Source organism: Delphinus delphis, chromosome 3 (genome assembly GCF_949987515.2).
Source record: "Delphinus delphis chromosome 3, mDelDel1.2, whole genome shotgun sequence".
NCBI classification, from domain to species: Eukaryota; Metazoa; Chordata; class Mammalia; order Artiodactyla; family Delphinidae; genus Delphinus; species Delphinus delphis.
Window position 1 is genome coordinate 95264942 of NC_082685.1, and position 24308 is coordinate 95289249.

The window sequence follows — 24308 nt, forward strand, 5'->3', positions numbered from 1 at the left end:
CAAATTATCAAAATTTGAAAAATACATTTACAGATAGGTTACAAAATTACATTTACAAATCTCTCAGAATAGGTTCAAATTACATTTTAAACCTATTCTAAGAGATCTAAGCCTCTGTCTAAAATTTATCCATTTTCCAAACCATGGCATCTAGTTATCCCTCCTCAACACAAGAGAGTGAAGTGTATCCCCAGGATGGGGGTAGGGATCTCAAGGTATATACAAGGGGTCTGCTGGAAAAAAATCAAACATTTTTTATTTTGAGTATTTTCATTGAAAAGTTCATGTAAATTTTGCCATCATGCCACATGCTTTCTGCATTAGTTTGGAGAAAAATAATGTGCCTTTTCTTTTTCAAAATCTAAGAAAAACCGATGTTTCAGGGACATGGGCCATACTTTTATCCTATGACTTTCCTTACTTTACTTAGCCTGCAGAGGGATAACTGTTCCCATTTTGAGAAGCGGAAAAATAGATAAACACGTATTACTTTTTTTCTGCTTTCATTTCCATCTTACTGTTGCTTCAGTTAGTTACTTGTGGCTTTAAGAGGAATACGTCCTAGCATTTCTAGGACGATATGGCTTCCAAACTGGTTACTAACTCTCTGTATTCCTATGGGTAGAAAAGGTAGACTACTTCTTGTCTTACATTCCCAAGCTAGTCTCTTCAAAGGATCTAAGGAAGGTGCCCATAATTTGCCAGTGGGGCACATATACTCTCTCCTGAGAGGGCTTGTGACGCTCCTTTGAAAACCTCCCAATATCAATCCGTGTAGGTGTCATGACTGCACATAATTTACTCATTTCAAGATGGCAGTGTTCATATTAAGATCTGAGAGTAATGCTTATTCAAATGCTCATGGCCATTTTATGTGCTTTATTTCAAAGCCATAAATCTTGAAGGCAGGATCTGAGTCAACTCACATTTTAATTTCCTTGGTATTGATGAGGTCTTATACGTGGCAGGCACTCAGTAACTATTTATTTATTTATTTATTTATGGGGTCTAAAAAAAATTTTTTATAGACCTTTATTGGAGTATAACTGCTTCACAATACTGTGTTAGTTTCTGTTGTACAACAAAATGAATCAGCCATAGGCATACATATATCACCATATCCCCTCCCTCTTGAGCCTCCCTCCCACCTTCCCTATCCCACACCCCGATCCCACCCTCTAGGTCATCGCAAAGCACCGAGCTGATCTCCCTGTGCTAAGCGGCTGCTTCCCACTAGCTAACTGTTTTATATTTGGTAGTGTATGTATGTCGCTGCTACTCTCACTTCATCCCAGCTTCCCCCTCCCCACGTCCTCAAGTCCCTTCTCTATGTCTACGTCTTTATTCCTGCCCTGCCACTAGGTTCCTCAGTACCATTGTTTTTTTTTTTTTTTAGATTCCATATATATGTGTTAGCATATGGTATTTGTTTTTCTCTTTCTGACTTACTTCACTTTGTATGGCAGACTCTAGGTACATCCACCTCACTACAAATAACTCAATCTCGTTTCTTTTTATGGCTGAGTAATATTCCACTGAATAGTAACTATTTATTGAATGCATGAATTTTAAAATCATTCATTCAATAAATAGTGTCTTTTTGGTGTCTTGCTTTCTCTCTGTCCTTCAGATGCATGCTCTTCTTCATAAAATTTCACGTATGAAGTGTTCAGTTTTAGCAAATGACAGGTTATTTGACTGTGACAGCACTGGAACACTGAATGGTTAAACAGAGCCAGCCAGGTAGAGTGGGTCTTCGCTGAGCATATGTTTCTCATAAAAGAGACCTGATAAGCATTGAGGCCCCTGTTCACGTTACATCTTTTATGTGTGCTCACCTCGTCAACTGGTTTGCCAGATGCTGCAGCTATGCCAGTAACAGCACTCTTTCCACCACTGGAAATTGTGTCCTGTGACTTAGTCTAAAGGATAAAAGATTGACAGAACTAAGTATCTCTGAATGACTATTTTCAAGATCATACATTTCAAATGTCACTAAGGAGCCAGTTTCCCCTAGCAGACATCTTGTAGGGAAATGGTCACTAGCTTCTACTGCATATGATGCAATGCTGGGCACATACAGCTGGACTCAAGAGCTTACAGAGCCCATGCAGGTTAACACACATAGGCGAAGTGGGCCACGTGGGCACATACAAGATTGTAAAGCCTCTAGTCAATTGTTGCCATGTGAGCCTACTGTTGCCAGATATTCCAATTTTTCAAGAGAAGCTAGAAATTTGCATTTTATGTGAAGTATTCTGACTTTATTTGTTGGCAGCTAATTAAAGATCATTTTGATTACTGTAAGCCAAATAAAATACACAAGTGGCTGCAACTGGTGGGCCACAAATTTGCAGTCTCTGATAGAAGGTATATTGTTAAGCAGGCCTATTTCCTATCTTCCAAGAGCTCTCAATGAAAAAGTTCTCATAGATGTTTATTCTTCTAGCAGTTGAATAGTTGTATTCTGGAAATACAGAATATATGTCTGACTTTTGGCTCTGTAAGTTGATCTCTCCTACAACAAGACCCTAAAAACTCTAAGACTTCCAGGTAAAGAACAGATCTCGCAGTGCATCTGAGTTCCCACAGCCCACGAGGAGAGGGGTCCAGGAGGCAGCCTCAATCCCAAGCTTCCCATCTGTGAGACACCAGACTCGGCTGCCTCAAAGTCACAACACGGTGGAGAGGGCACGATGGAACATCCCCCAGACCTATCTGATGCCCTTCTCGGGCCTTACTTAGTCCCAAGTTTCCACAAGCTTATTTGCAACACCAGCAAAATAAGAGCACCAAATCTTTACAATACAAGATATATTTGGCGTAGCTCTGTAGATTCACCTACACACATCAATGTAGATAGAGGACCTGTCAATTCCCTAGTTGGCATTAGTGTTTTCCTATCGGTCTGCTTTATTTACCTCTGGTATTGTTGATTTCTCTGATGTTGGCTGCTCACTTGGTCTGGAAACTGCTTTTTCATTATAAGTATGCTTGCTTCCCGTACCTGATGAGTGCTTGGGTAGGCTTTTTGGCTGAAATCACATACACACACACGTCCCACAATGTTAACGATATGATAAATATTGCTACTTTTCTCTATGGAATAGAAAGTATTCATAACAACTGTGTTTTATACAGTTTTTTATTGTGCGAATTTAAATTAGAATGATATGTGACAAAATTTCACTTTGAGTACAAAATTTGAAACAATGCAAATCCTTCCTCCCAAATTCAGCAAGAATCACCTGAGCAAATTGCAAATCCTGCTAATGCCACATGGTGGTGCCATTTTAGTGGGAAAACAAACACCAGCCATGCTCAGTAGGACTTGAACGTCGAAAGATGAGAGTTCAGAATTTTATCCTTCACCAAAAAACAAAGAAAAAAAGTTTCCCCTTATGATATCAAGTCCTAATGATGATCATTTACCTCTGTGTGTTCCTTTGGCTTTACTTCTTGGGTTTTTTTCTCATGAACCACAGATGGCTGTCAAATTTCAAACGATAAAATCTCAATTACATCAGAGTACATTGTTTTTATATTTCCAAATAAGCTCAAAACCAAAAATCCCAATTAGACCATTCTGCCTCTCTTAGGAAAGGCCCAGTTAGAGAAGTAGATGTTGCTGTCTGGTTGATAATAATCCTACCAACAGTCTGATAATGATAATTATCAGAAAAATAATGAAAAATGTAGTATTTCATCTAGAATAATTTTTCAAATAGCTATGTATCTCTAAATTATTGGCTGTTTTCCACAACTCATGTAGATCATTTGATAACGGCAAGTCCATCCACAGAGACATCAAATGATCACTTTGACCACTGAGTTTGTTGATAGGGAATCCTACTTTAGAAATTAAAATTGATTTTCAAAAAAAATCTCCTTTCATAGGAGATGAACACTGTATTTTTTTAGTTAAATGATTTATATGTTTTTTTCTGTGCTACAAGTAGAGAAGACAGGTATCACTAGAAGCCCAACTGAGTAACCAAAAACATTTAAATATGGAATAGAAGACAACTTCCACCGGCTGCTGAATTATTCTTCTATAGGGGACTATATAATTACCATCCTCAGGGGCCAAGAGGCCTTACACAAAATCATATAAGTTTCATCTTCCACCCAGATGACTCTGCCCACCGCACTCCCCACCCTTGCCTGCACTTAAAGTACTTCAGCCCAAATCATCTTTGTGCTTCCCTACAGGAAACCTTGTGGTCTGAGTCAACTGCTCAAGTGTACTTGAAAGAAATAAAGTATAGCACCTTATTGAAGAGAAACATTTGCCCTGCCTGCAGACACCCTGGGGTCATCTCCATATGGACTGGAATTGGCTTTCAGTCTAGACAGCCATGAGTCAGGAAAGCAAGGGAAGCCATTCCCAAGGGAACGTCAGAGCTGTCTCCTGAGTAACTGATAACTAGTTCCACCAATGGAAATAAGACCATCAAGATAAACCCAGGGCCTAGTCTAAGGAGAGACTCTCATCTTTAAGTTATCTAGGTGTTGGGTTCAATAGACACCTTTATTCTTGATGTCTCATCATTAATCAGTAATCAAATACTCATTACCCTTTGTCCCTTGTCCTTTGTTCCTGTTGCTTTTTTTTAAAATTACTTCAGCTATAACAAAAATCTAGATTTGAATAAAATGCCTTCTGAAGTAGACTTATAAAATACTATTCATTTTAGCAATATATGGATTTAATGTTATAATTATTTTATATACACTCTATATAATCATGTTCAAAAGGGTAATCTAAAATTAATTTAATTAGCTGACAAAATTTTTTTTTACCATTTAGTAGCACCAATAGAGGAAATGAGTTATTCATTATTGTTGCAAAGACTCCAAATAACTCACTAGTTGACTTAAATCATTTACCTTAGTTGATTGTGACTTCTTCTCAGGTTCTGTTTTTACAGCCTAAATTCAGAAAAAGAAAGAAAAAGAAAGGAAGGAAAAATGAACATAGTTTACAAAGTTTATCATATATTTTCTTCAACTAAGGAAGCTAAAAAAGATAATTTTTATGTATTTATAAATATAAACTTCATGAGTTAAAATTATACTTTTCTTGGAACTGTAACTTTTTATTTATTTATTTGTCCACACCACGTGGCTTGTGGGATCTTAGTTCCCCAATCAGGGATCAAATCCGTGCCCCTTGCAGTGGAAGCATGGAGTCCTAACCACTGGACCGCCAGGGAATTCCCGGAATTGTAACTCTTTAGATAAACACTTAAGCACACTAATTAACAGTCTGCTCTTACTACTCAGATGGCAATTTGCATCTTACTTCTGTGTGTATTAAAATTATGTAAAGATTTATTACTATGAACATGGTAGCTAATACATAAGCAAACTAAAATAAAACCCCTCATCCTTCAAAGCCACTAACATCGTTTATCTCTTTATGAGTGAAATCCTCAGCATAGGTTTCAGCTGATGATGTAAAACAATGGGAGGCTGACAGTGTCAAGAACACAGGAAGCAGTGAAATTGATTTTTAGTGCCAGAATGTGAGCCATGGGTAACTAAACCTACCAGAAGCCCCTGATGGGTCAAAGTGCTGCAGAAGATTGTGAACTGAAATTATTAGCACGTGTTAAGCAGCTGAAGTGACCATTAGTAAACAGAAATGTCCCCTAGTACAATGAACCACATCACCTGTTTTTTGTGTCTTTTCTTATTAGGAGAATGCAGTCCTTCCAACTGTTTGCTGACTGGAATGGCCTAATATATAAGAGAACAGCCCCAAGTGTGATTTTATTTTATTTGGCAGTCAAATAAGTAACATGAATAAACAGGGCTAAAGGTTTGTCAAAAGTTTTCTGAAATTCTGTCAGCACAATATTACAACTACTTTGAAAATAGCGCGTGGATTTTTGTAGCATGATAAAAATCTAGCAATCGAATCTAAAGTTCTAGGAATGCTTCTGAAGAGCTGGTTGTTATTTAGGATCTTTAGTGGAGTATTTTACAATTCTACCCACCCAAAAGTTACCTGTGTCAAAAAAGACAATTACTTAAGTATACACATGCATTCTCCGTATAGGGAAGATATGAAAACAAGAATAAAATCTGATTAAACATTTTATGAACTTTTCAAAGTAAGAGATTAAAAATTAGGCCTGATGCTTCTGCCATTTCTTCCCCTTTTATCTGCTTGGTGATATCAGCACAAACTCCTACTTTTTTTTTTTTTTTTTTTGCGGTACGCGGGCCTCTCACTGCCGCGGCCTCTCCCGGTGCGGAGCACAGGCTCCGGACACGCAGGCTCAGCGGCCATGGCTCATGGGCGCAGCCGCTCCGCGGCATGTGGGGTCCTCCCGGACCGGAGCACGAACCCGCGTCCCCTGCATCGGCAGGCAGACTCTCAACCACCGCGCCACCAGGGAAGCCCACAAACTCCTATTTTTTATTCTATCATCTGAAGAGACTGATGCCAAATATCCTCTTAATTTATCATGTCTTGTGCTTCAGTAATGAAGGCACATGTGTTCCTCACATAATAGACCCTTGTTATGCCAACACACTTATTGTTTTGGAAAGGAAACAAAGTTCAGGAACAAAGAAATGCTTTTAAAATTTAAAATTTTGGATCCTTTCAAACTGGATCCTTGTTAATGAGTTTCTGTACATGCTACTCTGCTTTTTTTATGAGTTTATGCAAATGAAATTTATTAAATGATTAACAAGGAAAATAAGCCAGCTGGTATTTTAAAGGTTTGAGTCTATTAATAGCTTCTAATTTGTAATTTGGCATTTTGGCAATATTTTGCATGGAAGAACTCTACAATACAATTAAGAATGTATACTCACAGGCGCAAGCAGCTTCTAATGAAATATACATTTTAATCAGTAATCACTGACACATCTCCTAAATTTATTTTTGGTGGTGGTGAGGCTGATGAACATAATACTGATGACAATAATAACTAATGCTTATTATAGCCTCTCAGTACAAGGGACTGTTTGAAACTCTCTTAGTCCAACCCTCTTAGTCCTCATAATAATCCTTTGAGACAGGTATAATGAGTATCATTATTATCATCACCATCATCATCATCATTCCCATTTCATGGATGAAAACTGAGGCACATGGAAGTTAAATAACTTCCCAAGGACACCCATGGTGGAGCTGGGGTTATGTGTTCTCAATCACTGCACTGCACTGCATTGTCTCTCCAGTGCCAGCCAGCTCCTACTGGGCACCTGCTGTGGGACAGGCACTGTTCAATAGCCTTATCTCTGTTTCCTTACACAGTCTTGTGAGAAAGGTACTATTATCATCCTCCTCCAAATTGTACAGATAAGGACTCACAGACTTCTAAAACAAACTTATGGTTACCAAAGGGGAAAGCTGTGGGGAGGGATAAATTAGGAGTTTGGCATTAACGTACACATACTACTATATATAAAACAGATAATCAACAAGGACCTACTGTATAGCACAGAGAATTCTACTGAATAGTCTATAATCACCTATATGAGAAAAGAATCTGAAAAGGAATGGATATCTGTATATATATAACTGAATCTCTTTGCTGTATGCCTGAAACTACTAACACAACATTGTACATCAACTATAATCTAATATAAAATAAAAATTAAATTAAAAAAGGAAATGAAAGCCAAGAGGAATTTTCCAGCATCACAGGCAGCATAGAACCAGGAATAGAAGCCAAGCCGTCTGGCTCCAGTGTCCACTCTACAAAGCCTCTCAGAGATCTCAACCTGATTAACAATGATCTGACCTTTCATCTTACACACAGCAGTGTGACTACCAATTCTAGTGTGAGGGATAAGAGAGAGAGAACATAGATCTAGACGTATTACCTCCAGAGCTAGACTGACTTTCATTTCAAAGCTGTAGAACATGACAAGGATTTGATATAGGCTTTATTTGAATTAACATCTTTTCTCAAAAAGCTCAAAATATTTAGAGAAATATGCTCATAAAGTTCACAGAAATCTCCAAGAGGAGGCTGATATAAATGTTATGAAACAAACATGAGAAGTACATGAAGGGGAGAGGAGCTTCATGATGGCGGAAGAGTAAGACGTGGAGATGACCTTCCTCCCCACAAATACATCAGAAATACATCTACATGTGGAACAACTCCTACAGAACACCCACTGAACGCTGGCAGAAGACCTCAGACCTCACAAAAGGCAATAAACTCCCCATGTGCCTGGGTAGGACAAAAGAAAAAAGAAAAAACAGAGACAAAAGAATAGGGACGGGACCCGCACCAGTGGGAGGGAGCAGTGAAGGAGGAAAGGTTTCCACACACTAGGAAGCCCCTTCGCGGGCGGAGACTGCGGGTGGCAGAGGGGGGGAAACTTCGGAGCCACGGAGGAGAGCATAGCAACAGGGGTGCGGAGGGCAAAGCAGAGATTTCCGCACAGAGGATCGGTGCCGACCAGCACTCACCAGACTGAGAGGCTTGTCTGCTCACTGCCGGCACGGGCGGGGGCTGGGAGCTGAGGCTCAGGCTTCAGAGGTTGGATTGCAGGGAGAGGACTGGGGCTGGCAGCATGAACACAGCCTGAAGGGGGCTAGTGTGCCACAGCTAGCCGGGAGGGAGTCTGAGAAAAGGTCTGGAGCTGCCAAAGACGCAAGAGACTTTTTCTTGCCTCTTTGTTTCCTGGTGCGCGAGGAGAGGGGATTAAGAGCACCAGTTAAAGGAGCTCCAGAGACAGGCGCGAGCCGCGGCTTTCAGCGCAGACCCAGAGACGGGTATGGGACGCTAAGGCTGCCGCTGCCGCCACCAAGAAGCCTGTGTGCGAGCACAGGTCACTCTCCACACCTCTCCTCCCGGGAGCCTGTGCAGCCCGCCACTGCCAGGGTCCCATGATCCAGGGACAACTTCCCCCGGAGAACACACGGCGCGGAGAACACAAGGCGCAGAGAACACACGGCACGCCTCAGGCTGGTGCAACGTCATGCTGGCCTCTGCCACTGCAGGCTCACCCCGCACTCTGTACTCCTCCCTCCCCCCGGCCTGAGTGAGCCAGAGCCCCCACATCAGCTGCTCCTTTAACCCCATCCTGAGCGAAGAACATACGCCCCCCCGGCGACCTACATGCAGAGGCGGGACCAAATCCAAAGCTGAACCCCAGGAGCTGTGCGAACAAAGAAGAAAACGGGAAATCTCTCCCAGCAGCCTCAGGGAGCAGTGGATTAAATCTCCACAATCAACTTGATGTACCCTGCATCTGTGGAATACCGAATACACAACAAATCATCCCAAATTGAGGAGGTGGACTTTGGGAGCAACGATCTATACATTTTTTTCCCTTTTTCTCATTTTGTGAGTGTGTATGTGTATGCTTCTGTGTGTTATTTTGTCAGTATAGCTTTGTTTTTACCATTTGTCCTAGGGTTCTGACTGTCCATTTTTTGTTTTGTTTTGTTTTTTAGTATAGTTTTTAGCACCTATTATCATTGGTAGATTTGTTTTTTGGTTTGGTTGATCTCTTCTTTTCTTTTTTTAATTACTTAAAAAATAATTATTTAAAAAAATTTTATTTTTCATTTTAATAACTATTTATTTTACTTTATTTTATTTTATTTTCTTCTTTCTCTCTTTCTCTTTTTTCTCCCTTTTATTCTGAGCTGTGTGGATGACAGGCTCTTGGTGCTCCAGCCAGGCGTCAGGGCTGTGCCTCTGAGGTGGGAGAGCCAACTTCAGGACACTGGTCCACAAGAGACCTACCAGCTCCACATAATATGAAACGACAAATATCTCCCAGAGATCTCCATCTCAACGCCAACACTGAGCTCCACTCAACGAACAGCAAGCTACAGTGCTGGACACCCTACACCAAACAACCAGCAAGACAGCAACACAACCACATCCATTAGCAGAGAGGCTGCCTAAAATCATAATAAGGCCACAAACACCCCAAAACACACCATCAGACGTGGACCTGCCCACCAGAAAAACAAGATCCAGCCTCATCCACCAGAACACAGGCACTAGTCCCCTCCACCAGGAAGTCTACACAGCCCACTGAACCAACCTTAGCCACTGGGGAGAGACACCAAAAACAACGGGAACTATGAACCTGCGGCCTGCGAAAAGGAGACCCCAAACACACTAAGTTAAGCAAAATGAGAAGACAGAGAAACTCACAGCAGATGAAGGAGCAAGGCAAAAACCCACCAGACCTAACGAATGAAGAGGAAATAGGCAGTCTACATGAAAAACAATTCACAATAATGATAGTAAAGATGATCCAAAATCTTGGAAATAGAATGGAGGAAGTACAAGAAATGTTTAACAAGGACCTAGAAGAACTAAAGAGCAAACAAACAGTGATGAACAACACAATAAATGAAATTATAAATTCTCTAGATGGGATCAAGAGCAGAATAACTGAGGCAGAAGAACGGATAAGTGACCTGGAAGATAAAATAGGGGAAATAACTACTGCAGAGCAGAAGAAAGACAAAAGAATGAGAAGAATTGAAGACAGTCTCAGAGACCTCTGGGACAACATTAAATGCACCAACATTCAAATTATAGGGGTCCCAGAAGAAGAGAAAAAGAAAGGGACTGAGAAAATATATGAAGAGATTATAGTTGAAAACTTCCCTAATATGGGAAAGGAAATAGGTAATCAACTCCAGGAAGCACAGAGAGTCCCATACAGGATAAATCCAAGGAGAAACACGCCAAGACACATATTAATCAAACTGTCCATAATTAAATACAAAGAAAACATATTAAAAGCAGCAAGGGAAAAACAACAAATAACACACAAGGGAATCCCCATAAGGTTAACAGCTGATCTTTCAGCAGAAACTCTGCAAGCCAGAAGGGACTGGCAGGACATATGTAAAGTGATGAAGGAGAAAAACCTATAAGCAAGATTACTCTACCCAGCAAGGATCTCATTCAGATTTGATGGAGAAATTAAACCCTTTACAGACAAGCAAAAGCTGAGAGAGTTCAGCACCACCAAACCAGCTTTACAACATATGCTAAAGGATCTTCTCTAGGCAAGAAACACAAGAGAAGGAAAAGACCTACAATAACAAACCCAAAAGAATTAAGAAAATGGGAATAGGAACATACATATCGATAATTACCTTAAATGGAAATGGACTAAATGCTCCCACCAAAAGACACAGATTGGCTGAATGGATACAAAAACAAGACCCATATATATGCTGTCTACAAGAGACCCACTTCAGACCTAGAGACACATACAGACTGAAAGTGAGGGGATGGAAAAAGATATTCCATGCAAATGGAAATCATAATGATCAAGGGATCGATCCAAGAAGAAGATAGAACAATTGTAAATATTTATGCACCCAACATAGGAGCACCTCAATACATAAGGCAAATACTAACAGCCATAAAAGGGGAAATCGACAGTAACACAACCATAGTAGGGGACTTTAACACCCCACTTTCACCAATGGACAGATCATCCAAAATGAAAATAAATAAGGAAACACAAGCTTTAAATGATACATTAAACAAGATGGACTAAATTGATATTTATAGGACATTCCATCCAAAAACAACAGAATACACATTCTTCTCAAATGCTCATGGAACATTCTCCAAGATAGATCATATCTTGGGTCACAGATCAAGCCTTGGTAAATTTAAGAAAATTGAAATCGTATCAAGTATCTTTTCCGACCACAGTGAGAAGCCCACACACCGCAATGAAGAGCAGCCCCTGCTCGCTGCAACTAGAGAAAGCCCGCGCGCAGCAACGAAGAACCAATGCAGCCAAAAGTAAATAAATAAAATAAATAAAATAAAAAACAAAGAACAGTTGCATCACGCACACCCCTTGTGTCACCCCTTTAAAAAAAATAGACTATGACATAAATCACAGCAAGATCCCTTTTGACCCATCTCCTAGAGAAATGAAAATAAAAACAAAAATAAACAAATGGGACCTAATGAAACTTAAAAGCTTTTGCACAGCAACAGAAACCACAAACAAGATGAAAAGACAACCCTTAGAATGGGAGAAAATATTTGCAAATGAAGCAACTGACAAAGGATTAATCTCCAAAATTTATAAGCAGCTCAGGCAGCTCAATATCAAAAAAACAAACAATCCAATCCAAAAATGGGCAGAAGACCTAAATAGACATTTCTCCAAAGAAGATATACAGATTGCCAACAAACACATGAAAGAATGCTCAATGTCATTAATCATTAGGGAAATGCAAATCAAAACTACAATGAGATATCATCTCACACTGGTCAGAATGGCCATCATCCAAAAATCTACAAACAATAAATGCTGGAGAGGGTGTGGAGAAAAGGGTGCCCTCTTGCACTGTTTGTGGGAACATAAATTGATACAGCCACTATGGAGAACAGTATGGAGGTTCCTTAAAAAACTACAAACAGAACTACCATACGACCCAGCAATCTCACTACTGGGCATATACCCTGAGAAAACCATAATTCAAAAAGAGTCATGTACCAAAATGTTTGTTGCAGCACTATTGACAATAGCCAGGACATGGAAGTAACCTAAGCGTCCATCAACAGATGAATGGATAAAGAAGATGTGGCACATATAAAGAATGGAATATTACTCAGCCATAAAAAGAAACGAAATTGAGTTATTTGTAGTGAGGTGGATGGACCTAGAGTCTGTCATACAGAGTGAAGTAAGTCAGAGAAAGAGAAAAACAAATACCGTATGCTAACACATTATATATGGAATCTAAAAAAAAAAAAAATTGGTCATGAAGAACCTAGGGGCAAGATGGGAATAAAGACACAGACCTACTAGAGGATGGACTTGAGGATATGGGGAGGGGGAAGGGTAAGCTGGGACAAAGTGCGAGAGTAGCATGGACATATATACACTACCGAATGTAAAATAGCTAGCTAGTGGGAAGCAACAGCATAGCACACGGAGATCAGCTTGGTGCTTTGTGACCACCTAGTGGGGTGGGATAGGGAGGGTGGGAGGGAGGGATATGCAAGAGGAAAGAGATATGGGGACATATGTATATGTATAACTGATTCACTTTTTTATAAAGCAGAAACTAACACACCATTGTAAAGCAATTATACTCCAATAAAGATGTTAAAAAAAAAAGAAAAAAAGAGGTACATGGAGGGAGGTGGAGACAAGATGGCAGAGTAGAAGGACGTGAGCTTTCCTCTCCTCATGAAAACACTAAAATCACAACTAACTGCTGAACAACCATCAACAAAAACAAACAAAGAAACAAACACTGGAACCTACCAAAAAAGATATCCTACATCCAAAGACAAAGAGGAAGCCACAATGAGATGGTGGGAGGGGCGCAATCATAATAAAATCAAATCCCATACCTGCTGGATGGGTGACCCACAGACTGGAAAATAAGTATATTGCAGAGGTTCTCCCATAAGGGTGAAAGTTCTGAGCCCCATGTCAGGCTCTGCAGCCTGGGGGTCTGGCTTTGGGAGGAGGAGCCCCTAGTGCGTCTGGCTTTGAAGGCCAGTGGGGTTTGATCACAGGAATTCCACAGGACTGGGGAAACAGTAACTCCAATCTTGGAAGGCACACACAAGGTCCTATGTGTACCAGGACCCAGGGAAAGAAGCAGTGACCTCACAGGAGTCTGGGCCAGACTTACCTGCTGGTATTGGATGGTCTCCTGCGGAAGCAGGGGGTAGCTGTGGCTCACTCTGGGGACAAAGACATTGGTGGCGGTAGCTCTGGGGAGTACTCATTGGTATGAGCCCTCCCGGAGGCTGCCATTTTCTCACCAAGACCTGGCCCTACCCAACAGCCTGTAGGCTCCAGTGCTGGGATGCCTCAGATCAAACAACCAACAAAGCAGGAACACAGCCTCACCCACCAGCAGACAGGCTACTTAAAGTCTTCCTAAGCCCACAGCTAAACACACCCCCTGACACAGCCCTGCCCACCACCAGAGGGACAAGACCCAGTTCCACCCATCAGTGGGCAAGAACCAGGCTCTCCCACTAGGAAGCCTGCACGAGCCCCTTAGACAGCCTCATCCACCAGGGTGCAGACAGCAGAAGCAAGAAGAACTACAACCCTGCAGCCTACAAAACAGATACTGCAATCACAGAAAGTCAGACAAAATGAGATGGCAGAGAAATATGTCCCAGACAAAGGAACAAGGTAAAACCCCAGAAGAACAACTAAGGGAAGTGGAGATAGGCAATCTACCTGAAACAGAATTCAGAGTAATGACAGTAAAGATGATCCAAGATCTCAGAAAAAGAATGGAGGCACAGATCGAGAAGACACAAGAAATGTTTAATAATGAACTAGAGGAAGGGGAGAAAAAAGACCCACAAAAACAAATTCAAAACAATAAAATGACAATAAGAATATACATCTAGTTACCTTAAATGTAAATGGATTAAATTCTCCAACCAAAAGACATAGAAAACAAGACCCTTATATATGCTGTCTACAAGAGACCCACTTCAGATCTAGGGACACATACAGACCAAAAGTGAGGGAATGGAAATTGAAAGAAGGCTGGAGTGGCAATACTCATATCAGACAAAATAGACTTTAAAATAAAGACTGTTACAAGAGACAAAGAAGGACACTATGTAATGATCAAGGGATCAATCCACAAGATAATATAACAACTCTAAATATAATATGCACCCAACGTGGGAGCACCCCAATATATAAGGCAAATGCTAACAGCCATAAAAGGAGAAATTGACAGTAACACAATAATAATGGGGGACTTTAACACCCCACTTTCATCAATGGACAGATCATCCAGACAGAAAATCAGTATGGAAACAAAGGTCTTAAATGACACATCAGACCAGATGGACTTCATTTATATTTACAGAGTATTCAATCAAAAGCAACAGAATACATTTTCTTCTCAAGTGCCCACAGAACATTCTCCAGGATTGATAATATCCTACGCCACAAAGCCAGTCTCAGTAAATTTAAGAAAAGTGAAATCATATCAAGCATCTTTTCCAACCACAACTCTATGAGATTAGAAATCAACTACAAGAAAGAAACTGTAAAAAAGAAAAAAAGATGTGAAGGCTAAACAATAAACAGTATGCTACTAAACAACTAATGGATCACTGAAGAAATAAAAGAGGAAATGAAAAAATATCTACAGACAAATGAAAGTGAAAGCATGATGATTCAAAACCTGTGGGATGCAGTAAAAGCAGTTCTAAGAGGGAAGATACAACCTTACCTCAGGAAAGAAGAAACATCTCAAATAAATAATCTAACCTTACACCTAAAGCAACTAGAGAAAGAAGAACAAACAAAACCCAAAGTCAGTAGAAGGAAACAAATTATAAAGATCAGTGCAGAAATAAATGGAATAGAGACAAAGAAAACCATAGAAAAGATCAATGAAACTGAAAGCTGGTACTTTGAAAAGATAAACAAAATGGATAAACCTTTAGCCAGACTCAGCAAGAAAAAAAGGGAGAGGGCTCAAATCAGTAAAACTAGAAATGAGAAAGAAGTTACAATGGACACCACAGAAATACAAAGGATCATAAGAGACTACTACAAGCAACTATATGCCAATAAAATGGAAAACCTAGAAGAAATGAACAAATTCTTAGAGAAGTACAATCTCCCAAGACTGAACCAGGAAGAAATAGAAAATATGAACAGACCAATCACAAGTACTGAAATTGAAACTGTGACTAAAAAACTCCCAACATATAAAAGTCCAGGACCAGATGGCTTCACAGGCAAGTTCTATCACTTAGTGAAGAGTTAACACCTACCTTCTGAAACTATTCCAAAAAATCGCAGAGGAAGGAACACTCCCAAACTCATTCTATGAGGCCACCATCAACTTGATACCAAAACCAGACAAAGAACCACCAAAAAAGAAAATTATAGGCCAGTATCAGTGATGAACACAAAAATCCTCAACAAAATACTAGCAAACTGAATCCAACAATACATTAAAAGGATCATCTACCACAATCAATTGAGGTTTATCCCAGGGATGCAAGAATTTTTCAATATCTGCAAGTCAATCAGTGTGATACACTACGTCAACAAATTGAAGAATAAAAACCATATGATCATCTCAATAGATGCAGAAAAAGCTTTTGACAAAATTCAACACCCATTTATGATAAAAACTCTCCAGAGAGTGGGCACAGAGGGAACATACCACAACATAATAAAGCCCATATATGGCAAACCTACAGCTAACAACATACTCAACAGTGAAGAGCCGAAAGCATTTCCTCTAAGATCAGGAACAAGATAAGGATGTCCAGTCTCACTGCTTTTATTCAACATAGTTTTGGAAGTCCTAGCCATGGCAATAAGAAAAAGAAATAGAATCCAAACTGGAAAAGGAGAAGTAAAAATGTCACTGTTTGCAGATGACATGATACTATACCTGGGAAATCCTAAAGATGCTACCAGAAAACTACTAGAGCTAATCAATGAATCTGGTAAAGTGCATTATACAAAATTAATACAGAGAAATCTGTTGCATTTCTATACACTAACAACAAAAATTCAGAAAAAGAAATTAAGCAAAGAATCCCATTTACCATCACATCAAAAGAATAAAATACCTAGGAATAAACCTAAGGATGTAAAAGACCTGTACTCCAGAAACTATAGGACGCTGATGAAAGAAATCAAAGATGACACAAACAAATATACCGTGTTCTTGGATTGGAAGAAGCAATATTTTCAGAATGACTATACTACCCAAGGCAATCTACAGACTCAATGCAACTTATCAAATTACCAATGGCATTTTTCACAGAACTAGAACAAAAATTTCTTAAATATGTATGAAAACACAAAAGACCCCGAATATCCAAAGCAATTTTGAGAAAGAAAAACAGAACTGGAGGAATCAGACTCCCTGACTTCAGACTATACTGCAAAGCTACAGTCATCAAAACAGTATGGTACCAGCACAAAATCAGAAATATAGATCAATGGAACAGTACAGAAAGCCCAGAAATAAACCCATGCACCTATAGTCAATTAATCTACAACAAATGAGGCAAGACTATCATGGAGAAAAGACAGTCTCTTCAATAAATGGTGCTGGGAAAACTAGACAGCTAAATGTAAGAGAATGAAATTAGAAAATTCTCTAACACCATACACAAAAATAAACTCAGAATGGATTAAAGACCCAAATGTAAGGCCAGATACTATAAAACTCTCAGAGGAAAACATAGGCAGAACACACTTTGACATAAATCACAGCAATACCTTTTTGGACCCGTCTCCTAGAGTAATGGAAGTAAAAACAAAAATAAACAAATGGGACCTAATTAAAGTTAAAAGCTTTTGTACAGCTAAGAAAACCATAAACAAAATGAAAAGGCAACCTACAGAATGCAAGAAAATGTTTGCAAATGATGTGACCGACAAGGGATTAATCTCCAAAATTTACAGACAGCTCATGCAACTCAATATCAAAAAAACAAAACAACCCAATCAAAAAATGGGCAGAAGACCTAAATAGACATTGCTCCAAAGAAGACATACAGATGGGCCAAGAGGGACATCAAAAGATGCCCAACCTTGCTAATTATTAGAGAAATGCAAATGAAAACTACAATGAGATATCACTTCACACCAGTCAGAATGGCCATCATCAAAAAGTCTACCAACAATAAATGCTGGAGAGGGTGTGGAGAAACGAGAACCCTCCTACACTGTTGGTGGGAATGTGAATTGGTACAACCACTATGGAGAACAGTATGGAGGTTCCTTAAGAAACTAAAAATAGGGGCTTCACTGGTGGCGCAGTGGTTGAGAGTCCGCCTGCCGATGCAGGGGACACGGGTTCGTGCCCTGGTTCAGGAAGATCCCACATGCCGCAGAGCGGCTGGGCCCGTGAGCCAAGGCCGCTGAGCCTGCGTGTCCAGAGCCTGTGCTCCGCAACAGGAGAGGCCACAACAGTGAGAGGCCCGTGTACCACAAAAATAAATAAATAAATAAATAAAATAAAATAAAATAAAAAAGAAACTAAAAATAGAGCTACCAGATGATCTAGCTATCCCACTCCTAAGCATATATATCCAGAGAAAACAATGGTTCAAAGGGATACATGCACCCCAGTGTTTATTGCAGCACTGTTTACAATAGCCAAGACATGGAAGTAACCTAAATGTCTGTGGACAGATGAATGGATAAAGAAGATGGGGTACATATATACAATGGAATATTACTCAGCCATTAAAAAGAATGAAATAATGCCATTTGCGGCAATGTGGATGGACCTGGAGATTATCATACTAAGTGAAGTAAGTCAGACAGAGAAAGACAATATCACATGATATCACTTACATGCAGAATCTAAAAAAAATGATACAAATGAACTTATTTACAAAACAAAAACAGACTCACAGCCTTAGAAAACAAACTTATTAAAGGGGAAAGGTTGGGGTGAGAGATAAATTGGGAGTTTGGGATTGACATATACACACTAGTATGTTTAAAATAGACAGCCAACAAGGATCTACTGTATAGCACAGGGAACTCTACTCAATATTCTGTAATAACCTAAACGGGAAAAGAATTTGAGAAAGAGTAGATACATGTATATGTAAAACTGAATGACTTTGCTGTACACCTGAAACTAATACAACGTTGTAAATCAACTACACTCCAATATAAAATAAACATTTCTTAAAATTAAAATTTAAAAAAAAATTTAAAAAGCAGCACATGAAGATAAGATGATTAATGAGAATAGTGTGATTGAAATCCACCAAGGAAAGAGAATTGAGGCAAAAAGTGGTCCTGAGTCAGCCACTGGTGACACTTCATCATGTGCATCTTATTTTTGTCTCTCCCTCCTTCTCTCTCCTACTTTCCTCTCTCTCTCTTCTCTTCATCCAGTTCCGTAGAAGTGCCAGGAATTCTCATGATCCATGCTTAGCAATGGCTGAAGTGATTGCTGACACTTACTCTGGATAACAGGGCACACTTGAAATAATCATTGGTCCTCAAGCTGAGAGTCAGCGGGGGTGGATTATAAACAGGCATTGTGTCAAATGAAACCAAAATAATAAAACAGAAATCCTATATTTCTGGCTTTCCTTTCTCTCCTTACTTTAACTTTCATGGACTCTAGGTTCAATGAGAATTTTTTTTTTGGGGGGGTAAATATTTCTACTACAGTCTTAAGATTATTTTAAGATTAAGGTCAGATTTTTTTTATTTTTTAAGATTAAGCTTGGTATAAATAAGTAGTGACAGCTAATAGATTAATTACGGATCAGTTAACATATATTTTGAAAATATATGTAATTAATGTAAATGTAAATTTATGTAAATTTATGTAAATTTATGTAAATGTAAATTACTAAGTAAAAACATAACTTTAAATTAAAAATAAATTTAAAAATTAAAATGAGTGCTAAATGACATTTATAAGAGTTTAGAGTTGGACAGTGTGTTTCAAGGTATTTGCAATGTCCTTTAAAGAAAAGTTCAAGATGAGGCCATAGGATCCCTCAGTGGCACTAAATTATGGTGCCAGTACTAAGTTATGGCATAGGATCCTACTTGGGACAGTAAAGTTACAAGGAAAATAGAAAGCAAAAGTGTGTGGGTAATTTTCAACAAGCAAAATTTGATAATAATGGAGCTGGGGTAACTCTTAAAGGCACTAAAGAATATTAGCTCATAAGAATTAGTTGAGAGCATCTTGAGAATGCTCTCTCTTTAATCTTCCATCCCAAAACATTCCCAAGAAACACGGTTTGAGTCATGGTAATTAGGGGAGAGGGTTTAAGGCAGCTCAGCCAGCTCTTCAGAACTAGGCTTACTCCACGTGGCAATCACACTGGAGGACATGCTTGTATTTTTTCTTCTGAAATTCCAAGAAATTATAATCAGAATAAATCCCAAGAACTTGACAAAGGTTTATCAATAAGATGGTACCCCACATGAGTCAAATTTCAGAAAGAAACTTCAGAAAGCATCTGAAATAACCAGTATCTGTATCACTTCTTTCTATGTTCACTTAGTGTAACCTTTCTCATTCTTAGATTTAGTTTTAAGTGGCCAGGATAATAAAACCATTTTAGCAAGAAATTAAGAATTTATATTCCTTTCTAGATCCAGAGAAATGTATTTAGAGGAATTATCTTACAATTTAAAAAACTCAAGTCTAGAACCAAAAAAACTCTTGCTGACTGCTCTTTTCTAGATATTCTAAAATGAGGTATAAGTGTATAGATGGTGTTTGAGGCAAATACTGAAAGGAAAGCTGAGTTTCCAAAGACCCTCATTAATTAGGAAGAAAACGTTTACTTCCATAGCCTAAGTTTCCTAGGACACATAACCCATCTGTCAACAGCCCACATTCATTTTGCTTTACCATATAATCAACTGAAAGGCATTCACCCAAGTTGACCCTTGAAGATTCTCCATACCTTGGTTTCTGTGGGATTCATACTGGAAGACTTCCTGGTTGAAGCAGAGGAAGTTGTCACCTAGAAAGGAAAGAAATAAGAAGTTTAATTATAGTTAACCTACAACCTTCTTTGTCCTTCGGGTCCTTTTAACCATACTTACTCTTAACTCTTTACCTTGGTTTTACCTCACCTAGAGTACCACTCCCATAAAAGTTCAGTATGTGGTGTTGCCCAGTGGGTAAAAGCCTTTGTAACCAGATCAAATGGGTTCACATTTGGAGTGTGCTACTTACTAAATAATCCTTGGGCAAGCTACTTAAATTTTCTGATCCTTGGTTTCCCCTTTCTCAATTTTTGTTCCGTAGGTAACAACTACCTTCTAAGTTTATTACTGCCTGGTATTTAAGTACTCAGTAAATATTATTCTAATTATTGTTTGTATTATTTTCAGAAAGAACATGGACTTTGAAACTTACAGAATTTTGTTCAAATGCCAGCTTTGCCTATTACTAGCTCTGTGACTTTGGGTCTTAGTTTTCCAAGTATATAAAATGGGGCCTATAATGTCTATTTTGCAGGGTTGTAATTATTTGCGATAATGTGGGTAAAATGCCTGGCACATTATAGGTGTTCATTAAATTGCTAGTGCATTATTCCTAGGCTATTGTAAGATAGACAAGTAGGCATAGCTCTGGGAAATAGGCTCAGGTAGATTAGAATCGTCATGTAAGGAAGAGAAGGTGGGAGATCGTGTTGCAGAGGGGATATTGCTATATTATCTGTCTCATCTAGGCTCCTCCCTGGAGGGCAAAGGTGATGAATGGTAACTGAAGTATTCAAGAAACACCTTTCCTAGGGATGTGGAGTCAGCCCCTGCAATCTAATCACCCAAGCAGGGGGATGTGGATGTGGACACTTGCATGGTATTGAGAAATACATACGCTAGTAACTTACACTGGTTAATATTAAACTCACAATTACATTCTTTGTGAATTCCAACTCAGGCTCATTTAAACCTCCTTAACATTTGAGTTCCATTAGGTTTTAGAGCCCAGGGATTCCATCTGGCACCAGTTGTCTTCTTAAGTAACTGGCTGTCAGTAAACAGCTGCTCCCTGCCAGCAGCACCCAGAGCCCCATCCCCTGATGCCTGGCCCTGAGCCACTTCAGAAGCTCAGTCCCCAGGCAGGGTGGACCCATCCCTGCTGGTGCCCCAGCTCCCCTACCTCGACACACCACACTCAAGGTGACTGCGTGAACCCACTATAACCCATGGCTCACGAACACGATCACTTTCCCCACCGACCTCATTTAATGTGGAGCATGTTGGCGCTTAGAGTTAAATTGCCACATTTTACAGATAAAAGCCCAAAGCTTTAGTATACTGACTTTTCAAACATAGTCATATGAACTTAACTATTCCTGAGCACCCTTAAGCAGCCCCCCACCCTAAAACACACACACACACACACACACACACACACACACACACACACACACACACCTTGTCACTGTGGCAGGCATGTGCTGTCTCTCTCACATTCTCTTTGGGATAAAGAACTGGAAGAGGTACCAAAGTAGATTTCCCTCATCAAATTAATGGACAAATATGTGAATATGCATTTTTCCTGGAGAATTTTTTTTTTAGTTTGTGGGGATTAACATTCCCATATCTATACAATTCTGTCTTTCCACAAGTAGAATTGGTTGTACAAAGGTCCATTCAAACTCAAGAAGTTCCACTTAGCTACATCCCACTCCTTCAGTGATTTCCCTCAGCCATCTAAAACCACCCAAGACAAACACTCCACACAAAGGTTCTTTTTAAGCTGCAAATCTTCGGGTGAACATTCATTTTCTAAACATCCAAGTTTATTAAAACATTCCTGAAATTACATAGCCTTGGGTTTTCCAATCTGCCTTACTGCTTTATTAAGCAATAGCTGGAAGGGATCCTTAAATCCTAGAAAGAAGACTTTCAAAGGCTCACCAAGGACAGTCAGATCTCCATGGAATGCCTATAAGTAAGCATGGAGCAGGCTGTAATGGGAATTTAGCTGAAGGCCTTGGCCACACCTGTTCTCAGCATAGATTCCTCCGTGAAAGTTTTATCCCGTCACTAAGGCACTAAACATTTTGAAACTAAAATAGGAAAACCACTTCATGGGGGCTGGAAAGGAGGCAAATAATCCCACCCTGTTATGGGCTGGTTCAACTCTGGCTAAGTGTAGTGTGTTCAATCTTATTTGTAAAGACAAGGAAAGTTTACTATTTGTTACCCTTACTGGGGGATTATATACACTTTCAATTTAAATCTTCTACATGGTTTGACTTTCTAATCATAGGTGTGAATAACTTATAATTTAAGAATTTTGAAGAGTTAACCCATAAATCTTTGAAGAACCTTAGAGAAAAACTTTGAATATGTAGGTTTTAAACAGATGAGGAAAATGGTATCTCATAAAGATTACCACAGTTCACTGGCTCCGTAAGTATTTATCCAGAACATAGTTTGTGTCAAGTACTGTGTTAGCTGATGGGAAACCGACCGACCTGTCTCTGACCTTGTGAAAGTTACAGTCTGGTCAGAGATGACATTAATAGACTAACCACTTCAATCCCACTCCTGGGCATATAGCTGGACAAAACTATAATTCAAAAAGACACATGCACCCCTATGTTCACAGCAGCACCATTTACAATAGCCAGACATGACAAAAACCTAAATGTCCATCAACAAAGGATAAAGAAGATGTGGTGTATATGTATATATATATGTATACACACACACAAACACAATGCAATATTCTCAGCCATAAAAAAAGAATGAAATAATGCCATTTACGGCAACATGGATGGACCTAGAGATTACCATACTAAGTGAAGTAACTCAGAAAGAGAAAGACAAATACCATATGATATCACTTACATGTGGAATCTAAAATATGACACAAATGAAATTATCTACAAAACGGAAACAGACTCACAGACATAGAGAACAGACTTGTGGTTGCCAAGGGGGAGAGGGATGGAGATTAGCAGATGCAAACTATTATATATAGGATGGATAAACAACAAGGTCCTACTGTGTAGTCCAGGTAACTATATTGAATATCCTGTGATAAACCATAATGGAAAAGAATATGAAAAAGAATGTGTATACATATGTATAACGGAATCACTTCACTGTACAGCAGAAATTAACACAACCTTGTAAATCAACTATACTTCAATGAAATAAATTTAAAAAAAGAATAACCACTTTAGTAACTACTTGTGATAAGTGCTATAAAGGAAAATCACAGGGTACCATGTCCCACAGACTAGGCAACCAGATCTAATTCAGGGGACAGTCAGGACAGGTGACGCTGAAGAAGTGACAGTTAATGTGGAGATTGAAGGATACGGGGGCATCACCCAGGCAGAAGGCGGGGAGAACCCTCCGAGATGTCTGTGCCAGGGCTGAGCCAGGCCCCCTGACTTTTAAACCAGTGACTCTCTGCTGCAGGACCGACCACTCAGCCGGTCCTAATATCAAGGCATAGACGGTTTTAAAGCAACATCAGTGCTCAAATACCAAAATCTCTCTATGGAATTAGGACTGTATATAAGACTAAAGTGCGGCCATAACAATACTCTCCCTCCTAAATGACCCATGCAAATCTCTTGACATCCAGAGTATTATGAATCATTTATAATCTTTAATTAGGGCACAAATCAGAGTAACAAAGAACAGAGAAAAAGTACTTTAATATAATTATTTTCCACCCAGCCACTCAACAATTGCTGTTTAAAAAGCAATGAGCCTGGGGCTGAGGATACACAATGAATGTCACTGTCACAGCCTTGAAAGAGTTCACAGTCCAGCACAATAAACAGACATCAAACAGGTTTAGTTACAACTTAAGTGCT

At 39.3% G+C, this 24308-nt stretch overlaps 1 protein-coding gene across 12 annotated transcripts in view; it reads right to left on the reverse strand.

Annotated features, from left to right (window-relative positions):
* CAST (calpastatin) overlaps nucleotides 1–24308 on the reverse strand; it is a 129046-nt gene that overhangs the window by 42634 nt on the left and 62104 nt on the right. For 8 of the 12 annotated variants that reach the window (XM_060009123.1, XM_060009122.1, XM_060009119.1 and 5 more), the window contains 6 exons: nucleotides 20415–20474; nucleotides 5677–5742; nucleotides 4891–4932; nucleotides 3433–3489; nucleotides 2922–3035; nucleotides 1839–1922 (listed from right to left, as the gene is read on the reverse strand). In XM_060009123.1, the coding sequence (XP_059865106.1) occupies nucleotides 1839–1922; nucleotides 2922–3035; nucleotides 3433–3489; nucleotides 4891–4932; nucleotides 5677–5742; nucleotides 20415–20474 (423 nt within the window). The remainder of the gene's footprint in view (nucleotides 1–1838; nucleotides 1923–2921; nucleotides 3036–3432; nucleotides 3490–4890; nucleotides 4933–5676; nucleotides 5743–20414; nucleotides 20475–24308) is intronic. The other 4 variants (XM_060009126.1, XM_060009121.1, XM_060009131.1 and 1 more) reach the window with 1 other exon arrangement.